At 49.4% G+C, this 24,580-nt stretch overlaps 1 protein-coding gene across 6 annotated transcripts in view; it reads right to left on the reverse strand.

Moving 5' to 3' along the window:
* Positions 1-2,130: 2,130 nt before the first annotated feature.
* SEZ6 (seizure related 6 homolog) overlaps positions 2,131-24,580 on the reverse strand; it is a 55,744-nt gene continuing 33,294 nt past the window's right edge. The window contains exons 4-17 of one of the 6 annotated variants that reach the window (XM_060204042.1): positions 17,736-17,931; positions 12,208-12,393; positions 7,826-7,994; positions 7,553-7,719; positions 6,792-6,986; positions 6,410-6,548; positions 6,112-6,308; positions 5,124-5,318; positions 4,531-4,722; positions 4,230-4,427; positions 3,941-3,979; positions 3,598-3,693; positions 3,389-3,508; positions 2,131-3,218 (exon numbers count right to left, since the gene is read on the reverse strand). In XM_060204042.1, the coding sequence (XP_060060025.1) occupies positions 3,438-3,508; positions 3,598-3,693; positions 3,941-3,979; positions 4,230-4,427; positions 4,531-4,722; positions 5,124-5,318; positions 6,112-6,308; positions 6,410-6,548; positions 6,792-6,986; positions 7,553-7,719; positions 7,826-7,994; positions 12,208-12,393; positions 17,736-17,931 (2,040 nt within the window). In that variant the 3' untranslated portion in view covers positions 2,131-3,218; positions 3,389-3,437. Of the gene's footprint in view, positions 3,235-3,388; positions 3,509-3,575; positions 3,694-3,940; positions 3,980-4,229; positions 4,428-4,530; positions 4,723-5,123; positions 5,319-6,111; positions 6,309-6,409; positions 6,549-6,791; positions 6,987-7,552; positions 7,720-7,825; positions 7,995-12,207; positions 12,394-17,735; positions 17,932-24,580 lie in introns of all 6 variants that reach the window. The other 5 variants (XM_060204041.1, XM_007520454.3, XM_016187015.2 and 2 more) reach the window with 5 other exon arrangements.

A 24,580-nucleotide genomic window follows, 5' to 3' on the forward strand; every position in this document is an offset into this window, starting at 1 on the left:
TATTGTTGCTGCTCCCTCTTTTGGTAAAAAGGATGAGCAAGAGTGATGATGTCACTGTGTGGTTTGAGGTTTCTCCTTTTACAATTTGACTTTTTTTTTTTTTTCTGGTCCTTTTTGTGTCTGGGAAGAATAAGGTTATGTGCCGAGTTATTTTTGGTTGGTGGAGTGGGAGAAAGTATATCATGTAAATTTGCTGTTTTTTCTTCATGACCAACTTCTGCACACAAGACATCTTATTAGAGAGTATGAACCAGAGGTGTGGCACTCAGAAAGAAGGGCTAGGCTAGATGTTTGGGAGTAGCCACACTTCATCTGTTTGGGGGTTGTACTTCATGCCACAAGCCCTTAGGAGTTGAAACCTCATGTGCCCTTTCACACTGGCTTCTTTCCTACTGTTCAGGGCCCGGTTGTGCTTCTGTGTCAGCCTGAAGGCTTTATGGAGCAGATAAGTGAGTCGAGTCGTGGGCACATTCCCAATGAGTAAAGCTTTTGCTTTGACCAGCACCATTAGTTGCAGTTTAGAACAGGAAGAGGCGAGAACTAATGAGAGAAGTAATATTTGCCTCATTTGAAAGTGACATGGGAAGTAATTACTCTACATACCTTTCTCCTGGAACTTAGAGGATGAAGCCGCCTAGAGTGGCCACAAGTTGGTGCCACCTTGGCCAGTTCCAGCATTGTAAACTCAGGGGACGTTGAGGTGGTCGGATGGGCTACAGATGCCTTTAGAAGTGATCTCTTGTGCCTAATCTAGGCACTGCACCCTGTAAGAATTGGCTGCCAGTCTGTGTTACAGCCAGAAGGTGGCCTCTTGGGGAACAGAGTGGTGGTGCACTCAATATAATGCACATCGTTACCATGTGCAAGGACCCAGGTTCAAGTCCCTGGTCTTCACCTGCATGGAGGAAACTTCATGAGGGGTGGAGCAGTGAGTGTTACAAGTGTCTCTGTCTTATCCTCTACAAAAAGAAAATAAAAAAGCTAAAAGCTAGGTGGTCCCAGGGAGTGGTAGAGTTGTCATGCAAGCACTGAACCTCAGTAATAACCCTAGTGGCAAAAAAAAGAAAAGAAAAGAAAATTTTCTCTGTTGGAAAGCTGAAGAAACAGATGGTTCTGGTTTCTACTGTTTCTTTTGGGGGTTGTGTTCTGGCTTCTGAGTTCTCATAACTACTTATTACCTACCTCTTGCTCTTACCTTCAAGAGCAGCCATGAGGAGTGCACCTTTATGCGCATGTGTGTGTGCACGCATGTGTGTGTGTGTGTGTGTGAGAGAGAGAGAGAGAGAGGGAGAGTCAGTCCTAGGTATTGCTCCTGTTTTCTACAGTTTGTTGTCAGAGACCAAGACAGACGAGGCCTCATGTTCAGAGATTCTCTGATCTATTCTGCTTTCCTGGATCTTGCCAACTGGGAAAGAAGGGGCAGGAGAGATGTGTCAGGCTCCTCAGGCCTTGATGGCAATATAGTGGCATTCCACAGGGACTTGGTAAAATGCTAGCCTGTAGTCCTGGACCTAGACATCTAGATGCCTTGAGGCATTGGGGTAGCTGAGTGGTTGGGTTTTTGGGCTCCCACATCCCTGTGGGATGAGCCACTGGGGCCTCTTATTTTACCTGCCATGTGTTGCACTGACTTTGCCAGGACAGTGGTTCCTGTAACACTCGTGCATAACTGGTTTTTGATAATATCTGGGAGTAATTGGTTAGTGGGGTCCAACATACTTTCTTGTTCTTTTTTTGCCTCCAGGGTTATTGCTGGGGCTCAGTGCCTGCACCACGAATCCACTGCTCCTGGAGGCCATTTTCCCCCCTTTTGTTGCCCTTGTTGTTGTAGCCTTGTTGTGGTTATTATTGTTGTTGTTGATGTCGTTCGTTGTTGGATAGGACAGAGAGAAATCGAGAGAGGAGGGAAGACAGAGGGGGAGAGAAAGACACCTGCTTCACTGCCTGTGAAGCGACTCCCCTGCAGGTGGGGAGCAGGGGGCTCAAACCGGGATCCTTAAGCCAGTCCCTGTGCTTTGTGCCACGTGCGCTTAACCCACTGTGCTACCGCCCGACCCCCACTTTTCTTGTTCTAAAGTTCATTTTATCTCCTACCTCCTTTCCCTCCAGAAAAGCACTGAGCCTTTTTTTTTTCTTCCAAAAACACTCTTTTAATAAGGAAACAACAGAAATAGAAGATTGTTCTCTGGCTGGAGTCCAGACCCTGTATGATACATTACATGTACAAAGTGGTCTGCAGCTAGCTCCTGGACCTCTCCCTGGGGCTCTCTGATTCCCTTCACAATGACAAACTCGTCAGACCTGGACCTTTGGTCCCTTTCCAGAATATACCTGCCTTCTACACTCCCACCACCACCCCCATATCCCAAAAACCGAGTAAAGTCTGGTAAGTTGTTGGGGTCAGTGGAGGGAAGAATGGGAAAGAAGATGTTTGTAATAGCCAGTTGACATCACAGGTCTCCCTTTCTTCAAGGGCTAGAAGATCGCTGGGGTATTCTGCTTTGGTCAGAAGCATGTGTACCCAGGGAAACCTAATCTGAGCTTGGAGTAGAATCCAACTTTAGAACCCTTTGACTTTAGAATCCCATAGAATTATCACCTCCAATAGGAAGGGTTGGGAGGCAGAACTGTCCATTCCTGGGGCCTTAGGAAAAAGGATCAGAGACCTTCATGAGGGGCTGATGCCAGCATACCAGGATTACTCAGAGGTCACTGCTGAGACCAGTGTTGGCCACTGGAGTGGGCCCTGTGAGGAGCACCCTGGTGCAGTCTGTGCCCCTGTAAAGTTAACCCTGCTGCTGGGTGCTGGGTGCCAGGGCTGGATAGTGGTGCTGTGGAGAGAGACATTCCTTTTCTGGCTGTGAATTCCAGGCTGGAGGTTCAGGGCGTGAAGGAGGGTCAGGAGAATGCTGCTTCTTGATACACATGTTCCAGCTATGTTCTTGTCATAGGCAAATGCCAGCTGTCTTAGGTCCAAGGAAGGGCCATAAGTGGGCAGTTGTGTCAAGAAAATGGGCCCTGGTGGGCACTGTAGGCATGGAAGGGTGCAGCTTCTTGAGGGACTGGTGGTGTCTCCTCCCTCCCCCCCCCCAGTGTATGTACAGGAGGTGGCGGAATAACAGGACGCTAGAAGCTGTGTTGCTGGGCTGTGATGTAGGATGATACTGGCTTCTCCAGGCTGCCCCCATCTAGATGGAGACTTCATATTCTCTCGTCTCCTGCAAAGGAAAGAGACTACTGGGAGTTGGAAACTTGTATAAGCTTTGCCAGCCCATAACCCACCTGCCCAAGGAAAAGGGCAAGTGAGTGAGCTTGGCAGGAATGTACCTGCCCAGGGAGCCTGGGTTTGGGTCCCAGAGGTGGTGTCAAGACTGGCATGGGCACTTACTCCGGACTCATAAGTTGGATTGTCAAACGCTGACTCCACGGTGATGCGGTCATAGGGACGGGGGCGTGTGTGGGGCAACTGCAGGGAGCTTTTCCCCTGGACTCTGTAGAGCAGAGAAGCCTGTGGGTTGGGTGTTCATGACAGGCGTGAGTCAGCTATGCAAGAGAGGAAGGGGACCCAGACTCACCTGGAGAAGTAGAGGTACACACCTCCCAGCAAGAGCGCCATGGCCATGAGTGGCAAGAAGATGGCAGCTGCAATGTGAGCAGCATCCAAGGTGCTGGAAGCAGCTGGTGCCTTGGCAACTGAAAACACAGAGGATAGGCTTGGAACAGAGGTCCTTGTCGCCTGGAGCCCACATCCCTGCCCCTCTACCCCAGGGTGTCTGGCCACAATTCCCTCTAGTTGTATGAGGGCAGGGGAGGAGCCCAGTGTCCTACTTGTCCCAGATCTCTTCCTCTGCCCTCCCTCCTTGGGGAACCCATGGCCTGCGTGCTGTGAGAACCAGGGGCAGGAAGACTACTCCCCTGGCCCTTAAGAGTGGGGGCTCACCATCCAGGCTTCGACCGCTGTAGAACCCATCCAGAGAAGCTGGAACAAGAGGGAAGGGCCAAGGGCAGTAGGTGAGCCAGTAGGCCAAACCACTAATGCAGAGTGTAGGCTGATTACGGGAAGGAATTGTCCAAAGAGAGCCCACCCCAGCCTTTGTTTTGGTATTACCAGGTCAGAAGGAACTGGCAGAGACTGGAGAGAACTGGGATAATATAAAATGGATATGGCAAGGGGATCCTGGTTCTCAGCACTTGACAGGCAGGACTTCTCAGGGTGGCAGAGCACTCACCAGCCCTACAGACAGGTGGGGGGTCACTCCAGTGCGAGGGGTGCCCAGGCACACACTTGACACTGGCCTGTCCCTTCAGCACATAGCCAGGAGCACAGGAGAAGTGGACAGTAGTCCCTGCTGGGTACAGCCTCTTCTCTGGGCTGTGGGCACCGTTCTCAGGGGCGTTGAGGCCATGACACGGCTTGAGCTGTTCCACTGCAAATCGAGCAGAGCCTGGTGAGCCTGCCAGGCCTCCAGCCTCCAGAGGGGGCCTCTTTTGTCTCCTACCAGGCTTCCCCTCCACCCACTCGGGACTTACAGAGACATTTGGGGGCCCGGTCACTCCACTTGGGGCTGCTGGCTTGGCGGTCATGGCAGGTGAGGATGGCACTGCCTGTCAGCACAAAGCCCTGGTCGCAGATATACTGCACAGTTGCCCCCACAGGAAACTTGGGGCTGGATATGAGGCGTCGGCTATGCTCCACGTCCCCAGGGTCATGGCAGGAAGTCACTGTGGGTAGGAGGTGATGGGAGGAAGTAACCCAAGGAGAGCACAACCAAAGCCATGCCATATCCTGGCAGTGTTCCAGGCCAGCCAAAGTCTTTGTGTCACTTGCCTTCACCTCTTACTTCTCCTGACCATTTGCTGGTGCACCCCTCTGCGTGTCCCTTTTCCAACCATCAGAGCCCACAGACACTGACTGGCCATCTATTAGGGACAGAATGCTTGGAGTCCTTGGTAGGTAGCCCTGGGCAAAGGTAGCCTTCCATTTCACAGATGAGGAATCTGAGGCTGAGAGTTGTCGGGACTTCAAGGATAGCAGTTTAGAATGGCTGGAGACTGGGTCAGAATTCAGGAATGAAGCTCATGGGTTGTGTTGGAGAGGGAGCCTGGGGAGCATGTATACTCACCCCTCTGGCAAGAAGGCAGATCCTCACTCCAGGTCAGGTCCCATTGGCACATGAGGATGCTGGATCCCACCACCTGGTAGCCAGGATAGCACTGATAGGTGACCACTGTGCCGTGTACCAGCTCGGGCTGTGATGGGCTCTTCCAGCCATTGGGGATGTCAGGTAGCTCTGGGCATGTGTCATTGCGAGGCACCTCTGGGGACACAAGATATCGAGAGGCAGGCTCTGAACCAGCACCAAAGCGACTATGCTAACTTCTTACTCCCTGAGGGCTGTCTGAGGGCTCCTAGACATAGCCTGGACAGGGTAGTTATGGTACTGCAATCTTTTCTGCCCAAGTGCCCCTTGTCTGTCCCTGACGGTGTTCTGTCTCCTAGATTCCAGCATTATCATTCAGGCTTTAGTCTTTTAAATTAATTAATTTTGCCACCAGGGTTATTGCTGTCCAGGGTTTGGTGTCCGCACGATGAATTTGCTGCTTCTGGTGGCCATTTTTATTTTATCTATTTATGATACAGATAGAAATAGGGAAGGGGGAAATAGAGCAGGAGGAAGAAAGAGAGATATCTGCAGCACTGCTTCACTGCTTGTGATGCTCTTCCCCCCACACACACACACAGGTGGAGACCAGGGCCCTGAACCCAGGTCCTTGTACATAGTACTGTGTACACATTATCTAGTGTACTACTGCCCAGCTTCCAGGCTTTGGCCTTACTCCCTAAAACATGCTGGCCACTTCCTCAGTCCATGCTGGCTACTTTCTAGGAGTTGGGTAGGCTGGGGGGAAATGATGGCTTTTGTTGAAGCTTATCAGAAAGGTAGAAAGGACACTGGTCCTTAGTTCCCTGTTTTTGTAGGGATGTTCGGAATTCCTGCTGCCGATCCTTGCCCTTCTAGCTTAGCAGAAAACTCCTTGCTGCTTCATGGGGCCCAGGAGGAAGAACAAGACTGGCTGCCTTCAGGTCAGGTAAGAGCCCTGCAAGCTTACCGAAGAAGTGGATGACAAAGCCTTGCTGGTAGCCCAGCACTGATGCCCCAGGGTCCGACTGGAACTGGATGGTGACATCGGCCATGGAGGTGAAGAGCTTAAAGTGGCCATGGGGCCCCGAGTACTGGCCGAGGACCCGGGCTGTCAGGTCATCCCCATCATAGAAGGCGAGCACATCGCCGGAGCCTATGCGCAGCCTGTGGAGGGGGGTGGTCAAGGGAGGCTGCTCCTGGTGGGCTGGCCAAGAAGTGTTCCCAGAGTGCTTGAGCTGGCTCAGCCCTGCCCAGTGGGCACTCACACTCGGATGTCCAGCATGATCCGCTTGTCCTCTTCCACGTGCACGCCCCAGATGCAGTCCTGCCCGCGGCCGTAGGGCTCTGGCCAGTTGGGGGAGAGCACCACGCCGGCTGAGTCTGTGATCTCCCCGCTGCACACGGCTGGAAGGCAGGGGAGGCCCGGGAGGTGCGTCCCCTCCGCGTTCCCCCCCAGTGCCATGTCCTGGGGTTGCCACCTGCCCACAGATGTGCCTACCCATTGCTCAAGGGAGCCCCTATCCCTTCTGGGGTCAGTCCAAGTCACACGTGTCACAGGGCCCTCGTGGCTCCAGGCTCTGTGGCTGGCTCCCCGGTGCCCACCCTGCTCCCTGTTCCTGGCTGCCCTGGCCATTGGGACCTACTGACCTCGGCAGGCTGGCTCTGTCTCATTCCACTGGGGGTCATGGGAGTCGACACATTCAATGATGATGGAGCCCTGTTCCAGGGTGTAGCCAGGGTCACAGCTGAACTCCACAGTGGTCCCCACAGGGTAGGAGGGTGCACTACTGCTGAAGTTGCCATATTTCACAAAGGGCTCATAGCAGTGGCCCTGCTGGAAAGCTGTAAACCACAGAGCCCGGCCCACATCAGTGTGACTGGGGCAAATGCTGGGGCAGCTGCTCTATTTTCCTGCCCCGGCTATCTTCCTTCCTGACTACAAATATAGCTTGTAGGGGACAGCCCAGAGCATATATCCCTGTTTAGCTCAGGAGGCTGTTTGGGTCACCATTGTAGTCACAGAGCTTAGGTCTATGTTTAGTACATAAAAGATATTCAACAAATGTTTTCTTGAATAAATGCATGCATGCATGAGTGGTCCATGTCTCGCAGAAATTCTTCACTAAGGGTAGGGGCTGTTTTTTTTTTTTTTTCTTCAGGGGCTAGAGAATTCTTCCTATTGGACCACAGCGGCTGGGCCAGGGCAAGAGCCTCCTGCAAAGATGGGGTAGAAATGTAGGAATTTGAGAGGAGGAACAGGGAGGTAGAGTTGAAACACCAGTTGAGTGAGGGCTGAGTTGGGCAGAGTGATCTGGGAATGGAGGCCAGGACAGGGAGGGTATAAGAAAAGACTCAGCCCCCAAACCCCGTTAGACCTCCTGGCTCCAGCCAGGCCCCAGCAGGCTTACCCTCATAGCGCAGGGCCATGCCTGCTGCTGCCCCACTGCTGTCAGTGCTGAGCTCCACGAAGAAGTGGCGTCCGGAGCTGAGCAGACCTTCAATGGGCAGGTACTCTACCTCGTACGAGTCGTACACGGGCGGGGCCTCCACATTGTCCCCGTTACGGATGATGAGCCTGGGCCCGGACAGTAGTGGCTGCATGACTGACCCAGGTGGGAGGTGGCCCACCAACAAGGGATCAGCAGGCCACATGCTCCCTGCCCACTGGGACACCTCCTCACCTGTCATCATCCTCAGCCAGGGAGACCTTCTCAAAGTGCAAGTGTAGCCGCTGACCCTCAGGAGCCTCGAGCAGCCAGTGGCAGGTGAGGTTGTTGCTGTAGTTGCCGGGGAAGCCCGGAGAGACAATGCGGCCGGTGGTGGCATTGCGGATCACTCCACCACAGGCGGCTGTGGGACGGGACAGGGTGCAAACATGGTCCTGACAGTCCTAGACAGCTTAACTGAGTTTTCCTGTCAACCCCAGCTCTTGTGCCTTCTATGTGAAAGACCGAGTATCTCTGATTACATTGTCCTGAAGGCCAATCCTTTGCCTGAGTGGTCTTGCACTTATTAATTAATTACCAGAGCACTGCTCAGCTCTGATTTACGGTGGTGCTGGGGATTGAACCTGTGATCTTAGAACCTCAGCATGAACATCTTTTTGCATAAATTACTCTCTTGTGTCCCTAGCCTTTTCTCTTTCTTTTTTTCTTTTTTCTTTCTTTTTCTTTTTCTTTTCTTTCCTTTTTTTTTTTTTTTTTATACCAGAGTACTGCTTAGCTCTGCCTGACGGTGGTGCTAGGCACTATACCTGGGACCTAGAGACCTTAGGTATGAAAATCTGCCCTGCAGTTCTAAATGGCTTGGACTCCAGAGTCCTACCTTCCAATCCCCCCACAACTTGGGAACTAGTCATGTAGCTCCCTTGACTCTAGACGTATCTAGTCCTGCTATGCTGTGCAGTCCCTCTCTTCTGACTCCTCTGGGTGACCTTCCCTGCCTTCACCAAAATGGGCTTCATTAAAGTCCCTCAGGGCTCCCAGCTCCATGGTATATCTGTGACTTCTACTGATAATACTTTCTTTTTTTCCCTCCAGGGTTATTGCTGGGGCTCGGTGCCAGCACTATGAATCCACTGCTCCTGGTGGCCATTTTTCCCATCCCATTTTATTGGATAGGACAGAGAGAGATTGAGGGGGAGGGGAAGCTAGAGAAGGAGAGAGAATGATAGACACCTACAGACCTGCTTCACCCCTAGTGAAGCTTTCCCCCCTGCAGGTGGGGAGCAAGGGCTCAAACCTGGATCCTTGTGCTTTGTACTATGTGTGCTTAACCAGGTGTGCCGCCACCTGTCCCCCTGATAACACTTTCTTAAAATTAGTTATTATTTGAATTTATGCTTTAAATCGGACCCCAAGGTGCCTGCCTGCTTCTTCTTCCCTCCATCCCCCCAGGTTGAATTAAATGCGGGAATAAACACCCATGGGAATTGCGTTGGCAGGTAGAGCACAGGACTTGCATGTGTGAGGCCCTAGGTTAAGTCCTTGGAACCACATATGCTAATTCCATGCTCTGACTTTTGCTCCCCTTCATGACATAAATAAATCTTTTTGTAAATTAGTGAGTTGATATGGAAGAAGAGGTAGGACTAAATTAGGGATGACAGACACTTGGTGTGCGTTGCCACCACCTCCAAATCGTGAGTCCTAGACAGATACTATTAGCCAGGTGATGGCTCAGTCTCTTTCTGAAATAGCCTTACTGTCATTCCTGAACTGACCTCAGGGTTGTTCCAGCACTGACCCCTCCTGCCTGGGACTGTCTTCTCATTCCAAAGAGAGGCTGAACCTACCTCCATCAGTGAAGACCGCTGTGTTACTAGGCTACCAGCTCCTGGCAGTTCCATGGAGCCAGAGAAGGGGTCTTAGGCAAGAGGAGAGTGACAGCTTCTAGACTTTCCTCTCCTGAAGACACAGCCAGCTATAAGCCCAGCCTACTATGGCCATTGTACAGTGTCCTTGTCTCCACTGTTCAGGACAGTGGAGTACATTAACCTGGTGAAGTTTGTGGAGAGAGGGTGGTGGATTTCTTCTCTAAATTTTTTTTTGTTATCTTTATTTATTGGACAGAGACAGCCAGAAATAGAGAAGGTAGGGGAGATAGAGAGAGACACCTGCAGACCTGCTTCACCGCTTGTGAAGCTTTCCTCCTGCAGGTGGGGACTAGGGGTTCGAACTTGGGTCCTTGAGCACTGTAACATGTGCGCTCAACCAGGTGCGCCACCACCCAGCCCATTTCTTCTCTACAGAAAGGATAGACCTACCTTTATGCCTAAGTATGATAGACTTAGCATCTGAGTGGTTTGTGAATCTGACTCCTTTCCTTCCCTTCCCTTCCCTTCCCTTCCCTTCCCTTCCCTTCCCTTCCCTTCCCTTCCCTTCCCTTCCCTTCCCTTCCCTTCCCTTCCCTTCCCTTCCCTTCCCTTCCCTTCCCTTCCCTTCCCTTCCCTTCCCTTCCCTTCCCTTCCCTTCCCTTCCCTTCCCTTCCCTCCCTTCCCTTCCCTTCCCTTCCCTTCCCTTCCCTTCCCTTCCCTTCCCTTCCGTTCCCTTCTCTTTTCTTTCTCCTTCCTTCTTCCTTCCTTCCTCCTTTCCTTCCCTCCCTCCTTCCTTTTTTTTTTTTTTTATTTTTTATAACCAGAGCACAGACTAGCTCTGGTGCAGGGGATTGAATCTGGGACTTTGGAGCTTCAAGCATGAAAGTCTCTTTGCATAACCATTATGCTATCTACCCCCCACCTTATTTTTCTTTTTTTGCCTCCAGGGTTATTGCCAGGGCTTGGTGCCTGCACCATGAATCCACTGCTCCTAGAGACCATTTTATCCCCTTTTGTTGCCCTTGTTTTTTTATCATTGTTGTGGTTATTATTATTGTTGTTTTTGCTGTCATTGGATAGGACAGAGAGAAATAGGACAGAGAGAGGAAGGGAGATAGAGGGGGAGAGAAAGAGAGACACCTGCAGACCTGCTTCACCACCTGTGAAGCAACTCCCCTGCAGGTGGGGAGCCGGGGCTCGAACCAGCATCCTTACACCAGTCCTTACACTTTGCGCCACATGCGCTTAACCCGCTGCGCTACCGCCTGACTCCCATTTTTCTTTCATTTTACAGAGCACTGCTTAGCTCTGGCTTATGATGGTGCTGGGGATAAAACCTGGAATCTCTGAACCTCAGGCATGAAAGTCATCTGCATAACCACTGGGCTAGTTCCTTCGCCCATGACCATCTCTTGATTCTCCACCTTCAGTCTCTCCGCATCTGCTGTCTCTCTCAGGCACACCCAGCCATGTCCTTGCTGTCTTGTGCTGCTTTGTGCATCTGCATGTTGGCACATGTTGTTCCTGGAATCCAGTCTACTTCCTCAGCTAACATTCCTGTAACTCTCCCAAGCATCTCCTCAGGAAGCTCTCTGTTTGTCCTTCCTTGTTTCAGAGCAGCTTTCCCTCCCTCAGGCCCCCACCCCACTGCCTGTGAGTTTAACCCATCACACCACTGACTTCCCTGGACCAGATGAGCTGCCTGCCAGCCTTCTGCTAGACAGAGAGACCTGCTTGAGTGCAGAGACCACAGCAGGCTCACATACTTCTCTTAGTGCGTAGTATCCAAGAAGGGCTTAATAGAATGAAATAAAGTTCAAAAGTGCAAGCTACAGAAAAGACAGCTTGAGAGGTGGTACAGTGGATAAACCATTGGATTCTCAAGCATGAAGTCCTGAGTTCAATCCCTATGAGCCAGAGTGATGCTCTGGAAATCCTCTCTCTCTCTTTCTGTAAATATTGACAGATAAAACCTGAGCTCCCTTCTACCCTGCAACTGAAAGACTCCATCTTCCTTCTGCCATCCAGCCCTCCTCCACCAGGAGCAGTGCCTGACTTCCCAGGACCAGAAGCTGGGAGTCTCCTTTCACTCCTCCCTTTTCTCACCAGCGCCCCTGGAACGTCCTTTTTTCTCCATTTCCAAAGTCACCCTCTTGCCCGGCTGCTTCACTTGAGGAAGAGTCCCAATTCCCTCCCTTTTTCTCTCAAAAACAACTTCCCACTCTGTAATTACCTTGACCAGGAGTTCAAGGCCCTACCCATACTCCCTCCATGTATCTAAGGTGTGCCAAGCCTGTCTGTCTTCTGTGTCTCTAAGAACTCCCTCCCCTTCTCACCCTTGTGTCACTGTCTCTAGTCCCTTCCTTGAAATGTCTGACCTTCAGTGCCACTTCCCCAGGAACCTTCCTAATACCCAGCCAATTGCTTCCTCCCTTCCTTGGTCACTTTATAGTTGATTAGTACTTTTTTCTTGCTCTGGAAGTTGGTGGCCCCTGTTTTTTTTTTTTTTTTTTTCTCTTCCCCTGACTTTCTGGAATTGTGGTTTCTTTTGGGAAGTAAGGGCACAGTTTTGGGAACTGTGGGAATTGAGAGCAGTCTGTTGAAGGGGCTGAATAACTGTGGGTTGGATGAACATTCTGAGGTGTATGACCATTTTCTGGCTTCTCTGGAGAAGAACAGAAAGCAAGGATGAGCCCCCCCCCCCCCCCCCCCCCCCCGCTTAGTACTGAGTCCCCTGGGGCTACTTACCAACGCAGACAGGCTCCTGGGAATTCCAGAAGGGTTGGGTGGCATTCAGACAGGTGAGGAGCCTGGCACCCTTCAGCTGGTAGCCAGTGGCACAACTGAATCGGGCACTGCCTCCTGGGTGTAGGCTGCTGACAGTCACAGTTCCGTAAGCTGGACGTCGGGGAAAGTGGCAGCTCAGGAGATAGGCTGCAGAGAGAGAATGGCTGATGATGGTGATGCTGATGTGTGTGTATTCATCCTCAGGCACATGCATTGGGGGATATGCCAGAAAAAGACTCTGACCCTTTTCCCAGAAGGTGCCTATGTATTTCCATCAGCCTGACTTGGTAGCAGAATAAGTGCAGAAATGCAAGTTAGGACGCTTGGGCTCTTATCTAAGTTTTAAGGCCTTTGGGGCAGGTTTCTTCACCTCGCCGTGTCTTAGTTTCCTCCATTGTTAAATGTGGCTCACATGCCACCCCACCTACAGAGTATTATGAGAATAAGTGGGATAGTATTTTAGCTTGGAAACCCTGGAATGCAACTGATAGTACACCTTCAGAAAGTGTTTACTGAGTGACTTTCAGATGTGAGAGACTGAAATCATGACAAGCCTATATAGATTAATAAAGTATGAGCACTTTTTTCTTTTTAAAAAATATTTATTATTTATTCCCTTTTGTTGCCCTTGTTGTTTTATTGTTGTAGTTATGATTGATGTCATCGTTGTTGGATAGGACAGAGAGAAATGGAGAGAGGTGGCGAAGACAGAGAGGGGGAGAGAAAGATAGACACTTGCAGACCTGCTTCACTGCCTGTGAAGTGACTCCCCTGCAGGTAGGGAGCCGGGGACTTCAACCGGGATCCTTACGCCGGTCCTTGTGCTTTGCACCACCTGCACGTAACCCGCTATGCTACCGCCCAACTTCCGAGCACTTTTTTCTTATATGGAGCACATGTAATCTTCAGATTGACAAACTGAGGTCATACAGAAAATGCTATTTCAGTATTTGCTGAGAAATGATAAGAAGTTGATGACAAGGGCTATGGACTTCTTTTAAAAATAAGATGGGTGGCAGGAGAGGTAGGCCAGAAGGTAGAGCACAGAGCTTGTATGCGTGAGGCCCTGAGTTTGACTCTTGGTGGTGCTTGTGTGTGTACGTCTCTCTCATAAATATTTTTTCTTTTTCTTTTTAAAAAATATTTATTAATTCCCTTTTGTTGCCTTGTTGTAGTTGTTATTACTGATGTTGTTGTTGGATAGGACAGAGAGAAATGGAGAGAGGAGGGGAAGACTCTGGTTGAGAGAAAGAGAGACACCTGCAGACCTGCCTCACCACTTGTGAAGTGACTCCCTTACAGGTGGGGAGCCGGGGACTCGAACTGGGATCCTTATGCTGGTCCTTGTGCTTTGCACCATCTGCGCTTAACCCGCCTGACTCCCTCTTTTTAATTTTTTTAATCTTTACTTATTTATTGGGTGGAGACAGGCAGAAATAGATAGTGAAGGGAATGAGAGAGGGAGAGAGACATCTGCAGCACTACCTCACCACTTGCAAAGCTTTCTCCCTACAGGGGGGGACCAAGGCCTCAAACTCCGGTCCTTGCACATTGTAATGTGCACTCAACCAGGTGAGACACCATCCAGCCCCACACAAATTTATTATTATTATTATTATTATTATTATTATTATTATTATTATTATTATTTTACCAGAGCACTGCTCAGCTCTGACTTATGGTGGTGTGGGGATTGAACCTTAGACATGAGAGTCTGTTTGCATAACCATTATTGCTGCCTCCCTTACCCCACATAAATAAATCTTAAAAAAAAAATAGGGCTGGGAGATAGAATAGTATGGTTACAAAAAAGATTTTCATCTATGAGGCTTTGAGGTACCAGGTTCAATCCCTGGACCCCCATACACCAGAGCTGAGCAGTGCTCTGTTCAACAAGTCAGATAAAATAAGGATGGAGGGATACAGTGCCCTGCAAAACGTGGCCGCTTTGGGAACTGTAATACTAAGTATAACCAGATGGTGGCAGCAGATCCTACAAAACAGCTGGGCACGTCAGGAACCTGGGGGCAAGTGGTGGTGTTGAAAGATCATCAGTGCTTGGGGCTGAGAGATGAAGATGCTGTGGAGGAGTCAAAAAGATAGATTTCAGTTTGAGCTGCACGCCCTGGAAACTCTTGTGATTGGTAGAAGGATAGGGACTGTCTGGAGTGAGGAACCTCTCTTGGGTATTAGGGTGCAGGGGCCAGCCAGTGGTTGGGAAGTAGTCTGGGCACTGACTGTACTAGCCTCTGGGTACTTTTGTGTTTTTTTCTTTTTCCTTTCCTTTCCTTTCCTTTCCTTCTCTTTCCTTTCCTTTCCTTCTTCTTTCCTTTCCTTCTCTTCTCTTTCCTTTCTTTATTTTATTCTTTTTTTTTTTTTTTTTTTAACCAGAGCACTGCTCAGCTCTGGTTTATGTTGGTACAGGAGACTGAACCTGGGACTTAGGACTCTCAGGTGTGCGTGTCTCTTTGCATAACCATTATGCTATCTACCCCCACCCTCTGGGTACCTTTGTGTGGCTCAAAAAAGGGGCTGACTCTGGGTAGGCCAGGACCTAGAAACAAACTTGGTGGTTTTCACCAGTTCTGGTCATAGTTACCAGGTCTGTGAAAGGAGAGATAATTCCTACTGTTGCCTATCTCTCAGTGTTCTTGAGAGAAAGGCTAGTGAGGGGTTAATTATGATCTGCAAGCAGAACCAGGCAGAAATTAGGAGGTAGGTGCTGAGGTCCAACTGCCTGGTTTGCAAATAGGCTCTGTGACTTTCTGTGCTACCTTGGCCGAGTTACCTAACCTTTCTGTGCCTCAGGTTCCTCATTTACCCACCTATTTAGGGCATTACCTCCAATGTTGTTCTGTGGGAGGTTAAGGAAGAGGGTATGTGTGGCACAGAACAAAAAACTGAGTGCATCAACCTACTGTTCTTTGTAACCTTCGTTAATAAAAGCACTTGACATCTGCATGAACTTTCTAGCTTCTAAAATACCTTCACATTCTCCTTATTTAATGTCTACATGCTGGGACAGAAAGAAGGCACAGTTGGGGTTAATTAACTCATTTTCAGAGGATGAAAATGCAGAAGGATGGGGAGACTGAAGGAAACGTCTTGATCACACAGCCAGTAAGAGCTAGAGCAGGCACTTAGAACTCCAGGCTTGAACCTGCTTGCATTCCATCTCCTCTCCCTGCGCTCCTTCCCCAGGTGGAGTGGGAGGCTTGACTCAGTAGTCAGGGAAACTGGACAGTAACAGGCAATGCTGTGCCGCCGGGTAGCTGCTCAGGGCAGCTGCTCAAAGTGCCTGAAGAGGGACCCCAGCCATGATGGAATGGGGAGAAGGATGGGACATTCTATCCAGAATGGAGCGGGAGGACACCTCGGGAGGTCTGGGCTGTGTGCCAGATGCCATGCTTAGCTTTTGTACCTACATCTTCCCTGTGAGTTCATATCAGAACTTGGGGAAGGGAGGTCCTGCCTTTTATAGATTAGGAAACTGGGCCAGGGTAAAGCAAGAGCAGGAGGCTGGGGGCAGACGGCAAAGCCCCCAGACTCCACAGTGGGGAAAGTGCCACTTCCTAGGATGAGCTTCCTCTTGTTGCTATGACGACCGTTCCCAGGGAGCCTGCGCCACTGCAATCTGTCGAGCTATTTTCTCACTGTTTTCTCACTGGCGTCTGTTTCTCAGGCCAAGTCCGGTGCCAGAAATGTTCAGTAGGGAGGGGAAGAACGCCTGCCAGGGCTTAATTCCTCCTCACTCTGCATGAGATATTGTATGTGTATGTGTGTATGCATGAGGGGTGGAGTGGGGAGGAGCTGGACCTTGGCCCTGCCCATGAACCCCTTGTGGGGCCCATCTTTGTGGCTTCCAGCAGCATCTTGGGCAACTCTGGTGAGGTGTAGGCACTAGACCCTCTCCTCCTCTTCTGGCACCCTCTCACTTCAGCCTAGAGAGATATGCGAGATATGCGTGTGAGCACATGCTCCTCCTGTTCCCATCTCTGGGATCAGGACTAATTACAGCCTATAATTAGGGGAATTACACTCATTAAGGAAAGAGCTGATCATTGACAAAAACTGGGCTGAGAAGGGAGGGCTTCTGGGAGCAGGGAAGAAGGCAGGGCTGGACCAGTTCTCCCAGCCCTTCCTGGGGGTCTTCATCCCTGCTGAAGCCTCCAGTGACATTGCCTTTCAGCCACCTTTGAGAAGGTCTGGATTTTGTACAAGGGAATTTCTAACAAGAGGGAAGGTTACTGTGGTGTGAAATTGTGCCCACTGTGAAGGAGGATTGATGATCCCTGAGGGAGTCTGGCCAGGTCACCGAGATGTCCCCCCTTGCTTCAGCTGGCCCTTGGCCTCTGCTGAGCTCCTGCCCACCACCATGCCACATGAGATGTCTCCCTCTGTATGTCTGAAGAGGCCAAGAAGGAACAAGCACTCCTTAGGTGGAGGTCAAAGCATGGCCCTCTTCAGAGGAGTGCCTGCCTTCTGGGGACTGTGAGCCCATATGGGGCTGCAGCAATACAAGACAATGCCATAACTGTTCACACCAATTATTTCCCCATTAGCACTCCTGATCTGAACTGGTTCCCCTGTTGTGGCAGTGGCAGAGGATCAAGGAGGGGCCAGGAGGGATGCTGAGGAGAGAGGGGCACCAAGTCCCTTTTCCTCCTGTCCTCACCCCACCAGCTCTTTGGTGCTAGTTTACTTCACAGAGCAGGTGCTAAGCACTGCACATGCAGTGTTCTGTTCACCTCCCATCAGGTCTTTGTGGAATAGGTATTTCAGTCTCATCTTACAGTGGAGGAGAAGGAGGGTCAGAGAAGTTGAATGATCCTTCTACTGTCAACACCCAGTGGGAGAAGATTCAAACCTAGATCTACCCATCTTCTGAGTCTGTGATTTTTCCCATGACAAACTCCTATTTCCAGAGGTGTTGATAGCTAATGGGCTTTGAACCAGTTCCAGTGTAGGTGAGACAATTCAAGAAGTCCAGGCTGGTAGCCAAGGACTTCCAGACGGTTTCTGTTAAGCTCCTTTGATCCTGACCCTCTTGAATTTAAGGAGGGAGGCTTCTACAGCTACTGCCTGTTGAAGTTGCTGCCCGGAGATTCTGAACTCCTTGAAGGTAAGGACTGAATTAGCTGGCTGATCTGGATACTGCCAGCATCTAGCACAAGCCTGGCAAAGAGCAGATGCTTACAGCAAGTTCCCTAAATGAATGGAGGCATGTGTGACAGAGTAGAAATGGCCACTCCTGGGACAACCTGGTTGTGTGTCAGGCCTCATGTGAGACCGGATCTCTGCAGGATGGCAGGTGTATGAGAGAAGATTCTGGAGGTGTAGGAGACATCATACTCCACTCTAGTTGCATAGAGTGTCACTGGGCTCTAGCCTTTCCACCCTCCCTCCTTCCCTGTCATAATAGCACCAGAATCCCCCTGGGGGATAACTTATCTGTGCTGGTGATTCTTCCCACTGCTGCCCAGCCCTACCTTGGTAGTGGAAGTGGAAGGTGCCAGGTCCAGCAGGAGGAGGCACGCTCTGGAAATGCAGGGCTGCTTGGTGAGTGGGGCTGCGGATGACTTGTCCCCTCAGCAGGAAAGATTGGTTGGCCAGGGGCAGGGGGTCAGGGCCCCCCAGGCCCTCCACAGTCACTGTCTCCCCCTCCTGCAGGCTGATATTCTGGACCTGTTGGTGGAATAGGGAGACCACAGCAGAGAGTCAGTCTTCTTCCTGTTGATTGGGCCTTGCAGCCCTCAGGTTCCTGTAGGCCCTGGACACAGCCAACCCCAGTGGACACTGAAGCCCCCCAGCCTTGAGCCAGGAGAAGCTCATGAGTAATTTCATGAGATAGGACCTGAAGCTCAGAAGTATCATATTATTTAAAGTTTTAAATTTTAATTTATTATTGTATATAGACAAATTGAGAGGGAGGAGCTAGAGGGAGAGAGACAGAGAGACACCTGCAGACCTGCTTCGCCATTTGTGAAGCTTTACCCCTGCAGGTGGGGACCAGGGGCTTGAACCTGGGTCCTTGTGCACTGTAATGTGAGCACTTAACCAGGTGCACCACTGTGTGGTCCCTTTTAAATGTTTTTTTTTAATTGATTTATTTATTCATGAGAAAGAGAGGGAAAGAGAACCAGAACATTCTTCTGGCATATGGGATGCTGGGGACTGATCTTTGAACCTCATGCTTGAGAACTGAAAACTGGGCCATCTTCCAGGTGTTATTGTTATTATTTTATTTTATTTTTAGATCCAGAAAGAGAGCCCACAGCACCGAAACTTCCTTCAGTGCAATGGGGTCTGGGATCAAATTGAGTTGCACACATGGGAAAGCACTGTACTATCCAAGTGAGCTATTTTGCAGGCCCATGAAGGTGAGAGATATTAAGTAAATGATGTAAGGTCACACGATGATTGTTAACAGAACTGAAAATCATCTCCAAACACACCATCTGCTTTCCAGCCTTTCAGCATCTGCAGAGTAGAGGTGGAGTAGGGTCTGGCCAGCACTGTGAAATCTTATGCTTTAGACCCAGATGCTCAGCTTCCTTCGGATGTTCCCTATTGGCTGCTTCACCCTCATCTCACACTTGGCCTCATACTGAACCACCATCTTCCTCCATCTAGTGGCTCCTTCGCTTCCCCACCTCAGGGAATGAACTCACTATCCACCTGTGTACCCATCAGAAACTGGCCTCCATAAAGAATAGGGAAGCTGGGAGCCGGGCGGTAGCGCAGCGGGTTAATCGCATGTGGCGCAAAGCATAAGAACAGGGAAGCTATCAAGGGAGGGGATTGGATATGGAGTTCGGGGGTGGGAATTGTGTGGAATTGTACCCCTCTTACCCTATAGTCTTGTCAATATTTCCATTTTGTAAATAAAAAAAACTGGCCTCTTGAGTTCTTCGTACCTCACATCCAGTCATTGACCCCATGTGTGTTTGCTTCTCTTTACCTCATGGTCACTTCCTCACTTCCCTGGCTTCTCATTATTATTGCTCCCCAGATCACATAGTGGTCACCTGGCCAGATTCCTCCACATCAGTATTCTCTCTAGCCAATTAATAACTCCAACCTATTGCCAACTGTGGTGACTCCTTGCTTATTTTTAAAAATATTGTGTGCGCGCGAGAGAGAAAGAGACAGAGAGAAGAGCACCCTGGCACAGAAACTACCCCTATTGCTGTAGTATCTTATATGGTTCACTAGGGCCTCAAGCCTACATGGTACACATGGTAAAGCAGGCATCCTCTCAGGCAAGCTATCTTGCAGAATTCCCCCCTCCTTTATTTTTTAAATATGAGATAGAGAGTTTCACTTTCCAGAGAGAAAGGGAAAAAGACATAGTGCTGAAGTTTCCAGGCTCAAACCTGGCTTACATACATGGCGAAGCATCAGTTTTGTGTGGGCCCCCATCTAATTTTTAAATTAAATTTATTTAATATTTTGTGGCTTCATAGCCTTGCATATTTGTGATGCCACCATTCCAGGGCCATTTTTTAAATTAAAAAGCAATATACATATATATACATATATACATATACACATACATATATACATATATATATATATATATATATACATATATATATATATATATATGTATGGAGAGGGAAACACAGAAGCAGTGTTCCACTCTTAGGTGCTGTCCATGGTGTTCCCAGTTGGTGCTAGAGATGGATCCTAGGGCCTCACACACAGTAAGACATGTTCTATTTTCTAAACTTCACCACCCCCTAAGTCAGTTCTTTTCCTTCAGGCCGCCCCGCCTGTCCTCTACCCATCTCTCTATTAAAGCTCAGGGTGGCATTTTGGGTCACTATAACCTCTTCACTGGCTAGTCACAATAAAGACATGTGGAGAGAGTGAATGTGCAGGCTGCTGGGGGGGTGTTCCTCATCTAATTCCTGTCAGTTAAGAAGGACAGAGAATGCTGAGTGGAGTCAAGTCCAAGGACACAGCCATGCTAAGCCCTGAGTCCCACTGACCATGAGAACAGCTGTGCCCTGGGGAGACTCATCTGAGACAAAAGACCTGGCAGGTCACTGGGACCAGCAGGATGACTCAAACCAGGGTCCTGGGGCAGAAGGACCATCTCTCTGTGACAAGTTTCCTGCCTGGGCACTTTTTGGGTGGAGGCTGCCTGACCATCTGCTGGGGACATTCCCCAGGGAATTCCTGCATATCCAGGCTGGATGAGGTCCCTTCAAACGTGGAGATTGTGTGATTCTAGAGTTGGGCAAACAAGACTCACACACGTGGAATCTGTAATTATCGAGAGATGCCAGGCAGCATATAATTCTGCCTTAAGTGGCACTGAAAGCGTGCAGCAGAAACCCTGGGTGGGGGGAAGCAGAAGAGCTGCAGGCTCAGGGAGAGATCTGAGCAGGTGTGTCTGAGCGTGGGGGTGGGGTGGGGTGGGGTGGGCTGGGGTGGGGGTGGTAGGGAGGAACAGGAGGAAGGGTGGCCACCACTGCAAGGCAATGATGGAAGAAAACCAAGTTAGAGGAGTAAGAATGAACTCAATGTGTTTCTCCCTAGTTCCCATAAACATCGTTTTGACCTCTTGGTCCTGCTGCTTTGCCAGCAACAGAATGACATCATCAGCAGCGATGGCAGTGACTGTCTACAGAGTGGCCACACTGAACTGCTGCATACTTAGGAATATTACTTGCTCCTCACTATACTTGTATAAAGTTGGTAGTAACCCCCCCCCCTAAGTAAACAGAGAGTCTGGGGATCTGGCAAATAGTCACACAGGAGTTAATTGGGAGAATCTGGTCTCATTGATGGCAAAAGCAGCTCTCTCCCTCCCCACGTAGTGGTGGTGGTGAGGGGAGTGTGTTATATATTTGTCAGAAGCAGACTTCTAGACAATTTTGTCCCCAGACCCTAGGCTCAGCACCTTTAGTGGGGAGGTGGACCTTGGCCTGACCTGACTTTTTCCAAGAGGTTGAGATATACATTTCCACTAGTTGTTCTTCTTCCAGGAAGCCTGTAAAGCTGAGAAAGTAGAGAGCTGAGCCCCTAACCTTCTCTGACTTAGGGGGAAGGCATGGTGCCCTCACAATGGTCTGTCTCTCAGCCCAGCCTGGTGCTGAGGAAGAGAGCGTAAAATGGAGTGGGTCCAGGGCACCTGGGCTTCCCTCCCAGAACGCACCTCATTCTAAGCCAGAGACTGGCTGTGCTGCTCTGGTCCCTGGGGTTTCAAGCACCCACTTGCCGGCTTGCAGCAGTGGCTGGAATGTAATTTGTCACTTGTTCGAGGGCCAGACCTGACAGGGGCCAGACAGGGCTGGGTGTTAGACAAGGGGGGGTGATGAAGTCTCAGTGCAATTTGCAGGCATCTGAAGAGCTTGGCAGACAGATTGAAATGTCAGCTCTGCTCATGAGGGCTGTCTTTCCACACCCTTAGCCAGTGACAGGAGGGGACTAGGGGCGAGAGGGTGGGTTGGGGGGGGGGAGAGAGACAGGAGCAGAAGGGGTGAGGGCAGTGCTTGTAGGACAGTGAGCTGTCTTAACACTGCCTTGCTCTCAGCAGACCATGCAGTCATGGTCATTTCAGGGAAGGGATTCACTCCATCCTTGGTGGGGGCTGGGGAGGAATCATGTTGCTCTCTGCCAATTCATCTATCCTCTTATTTTTTTTTTTTAAATATTTTTCTCGGGCTGGGTGGTATCACAGCAGGTTAAGTGCACATGTTGCAAAGTGCAAAGACCAGCATAAGGATCCCAGTTTGAGCCCCCGGCCCCCCACCTTCAGGAACCAGCTCCCCACAGGCTTCTCGGCTCTCCACAGGCAATGAAGCAGGCCTACAGGTGTCTTTCTTTCTCTCCTCCTCTCTGTCTTCCCCTCCTTTCTCGATTTCTCTGTCCTATCCAACAACAACGACAATAATGATAACAGCAAGGACAACAAAAGAGAAAAAATAGCCTCTAGGAGCAGTGGATTTGTAGTACAGGCATTGAGCCCCAGCAATAACCCTGGAGACAAAAATAAATAAATAAAATAAAAACATTTTTCTTTTTATTTATTTTAATCTTTTAATTTATTTATTATTGGATAGACCAGAGAAAAATTGAGAGGGGAGGGAGGATAGAGAGAGGAGAAGAGATGGAGAGACACCTACAGCCCTTTTCCCCTGCAAGTCGGGACCAGGGGCTTTAACCCAGATCCTCATACACTGTAATATGTGCACGTTGCCAGGTGCACCATTGCCTGTCCCCTTAATATTTATTTTATTTACTTCATGGGGGCAGAGGAGGGGGGAGACCAGAGCAGCACTGGAGATTGAACTCAGTGCCTCATGCTTATAAGTCCAAAGTTCTGCCACTGTGCCACATTCAGAGTTTTGAAATATTGATGATGTTGATGATTTTGATGATAATGATTTTGGTCATCACCGAGGTTTCACTGCTTCAGGGTGACTTTCAGATTGAGAGAGATAGACACAAAGAGGCAGAGAGAGTAAAAGATACCACAGCACCAAAACTTCCTCTAATATGATGGGGACCAGACTCAAATCTGGGCTGTATACATGGCAAAACAGAACAATAGCCAACTGAGCTATTTTGTCAGCCTTATTTATTTATTTATTTATTTATTTATTTATTTATTTATTTATTTTTAACCAGAGTACTGCTCAGTTCTGGTTTATAGTGCTGCCAGGAATTGAACCTGGGACCTTAGATTCTCAGGCATGAAAGTCATTTTGCACAATCATTTTGCTGTTTCCTGGGCCCTTGACTGTCAGTGTCTATGGAAACTGCCAGTTGGGTCTCCAGAGCACACCCTATTGATATGGGTGTGACTCAGAGGCAGATGGTCTGTGCTAAAGTCTTTGCACACAACTGCCTGATTATAACTCTGTCTGAGTGGATGAGCTCAGAACTGACTTGTGTGCATGAGCCCAGCTTCCAGACCACAGTCCCTGTGCCACTGCATTTTCCTGGTCACTGTTACCACTTGTGTACTCTGACTTGGGCCCCTGTGTGCACCTAATCCCCTCACACGTCTTCACATACACGTCCCCCATAACTGTACCCCTTCCTTTCTCAGGTTCTTTCATGCCAACAACACTACAGTTACATTTCCCCAATGAAATCCTTTATAGTTTTCATGATGTTTTCACATTTGATACCTTCCTAGATCTCATAAAACTTCAATAAGGGAGCAGGCTTTAATTTTTTTTGTTGTTGCCTCCAGGGTTATTGCTGGGGCTCGGTGAGCCTGCACTAGGAATCCACTACTCCTGGTGGCCATTCTTCTTTCTACTGTTATGTTGTTATTGTTGTTGTATTGCTGCTGCTGCTGCTGCTGCTGCTGCTGCTGCTGCTGTTGGATAGGACAGAGAGAAATTGAGAGGGGGGGAGTCAGAGAGGGGAAGAGAAAGATAGCCACCTGCAGACCCGCTTCACTGCTTGTGAAGAGACCTGCTTGTGGGGAGCTGGGGGATTGAACTGGGATCCTTGTGCTTTGCACTATGCATGCTTAACCCGGTGCACTATTGCTCGGCCCCTAGCTCTTTCTTCCTCTTTTTAAATATAATATTGATTATTTTTCAATGAAAGGGAGAGACAGAGAGAGAGAGAGAGTCAGAGTACTGCTTAGCTCTGGTTTATGGTGGTACTGGGGATTGAACCTGGGGCCTCAGAATCTCAGGCATATATGAGAGTCTTTTTGTATGACCATTAGGTTGTTTCCCAGCCTGGTGGGTTTAATCCTACTGTACAGACAAGGGAAGTTTTCTTTTAAAAAATTCTATTTATTTATTTGTATAGAGATAGAGAGAAATAGGAAAGAGACAGAGGAAAGAGAGAGAGAGACTGTAGCACTGCCTCACTACTCATGAAGCTTTCTTCATTGACATAGGTTCAAAATCAGTGAGCAAAGTGCTCCCACTGCAGAGGTGAAGAAGTAAGCAAGGCAGTGCTTGTCATGAGTGTGTTCAGCAGGGACAAGTGGATGGCATGGGAACTTGGGCTTGCCAGGTGTGTGGCTATCGGAGTGAGAACCAGTAGAGAGAAAGAAGTAACTATCCTCTAAGGGCACTGGGAAGGGGTTAGATAGAGGACTCTAATGTTTAAAAAACAAGGACTGGGGCTCTGACACCTCCCTCTTTATCCCCCAATGTTCAGCACTGTGTATTTTTGTTTCATCTCCAAATGGGGAAATTGGGGTGGGGGGGCATTAAACCAAGGTCCTTGCACACTGACATGTTCATGCTATGAGGTGCGCCACCGCCCAGTTCTTAAAAGGGAAGCTTCTAACTAGAGAAGGTGGGAACTTCTCTTTGGGTTATACAGTAAATACAAGGTAAATCAGGAT

This window comes from Erinaceus europaeus, chromosome 12, assembly GCF_950295315.1.
Source record: "Erinaceus europaeus chromosome 12, mEriEur2.1, whole genome shotgun sequence".
NCBI lineage: Eukaryota > Metazoa > Chordata > Mammalia > Eulipotyphla > Erinaceidae > Erinaceus > Erinaceus europaeus.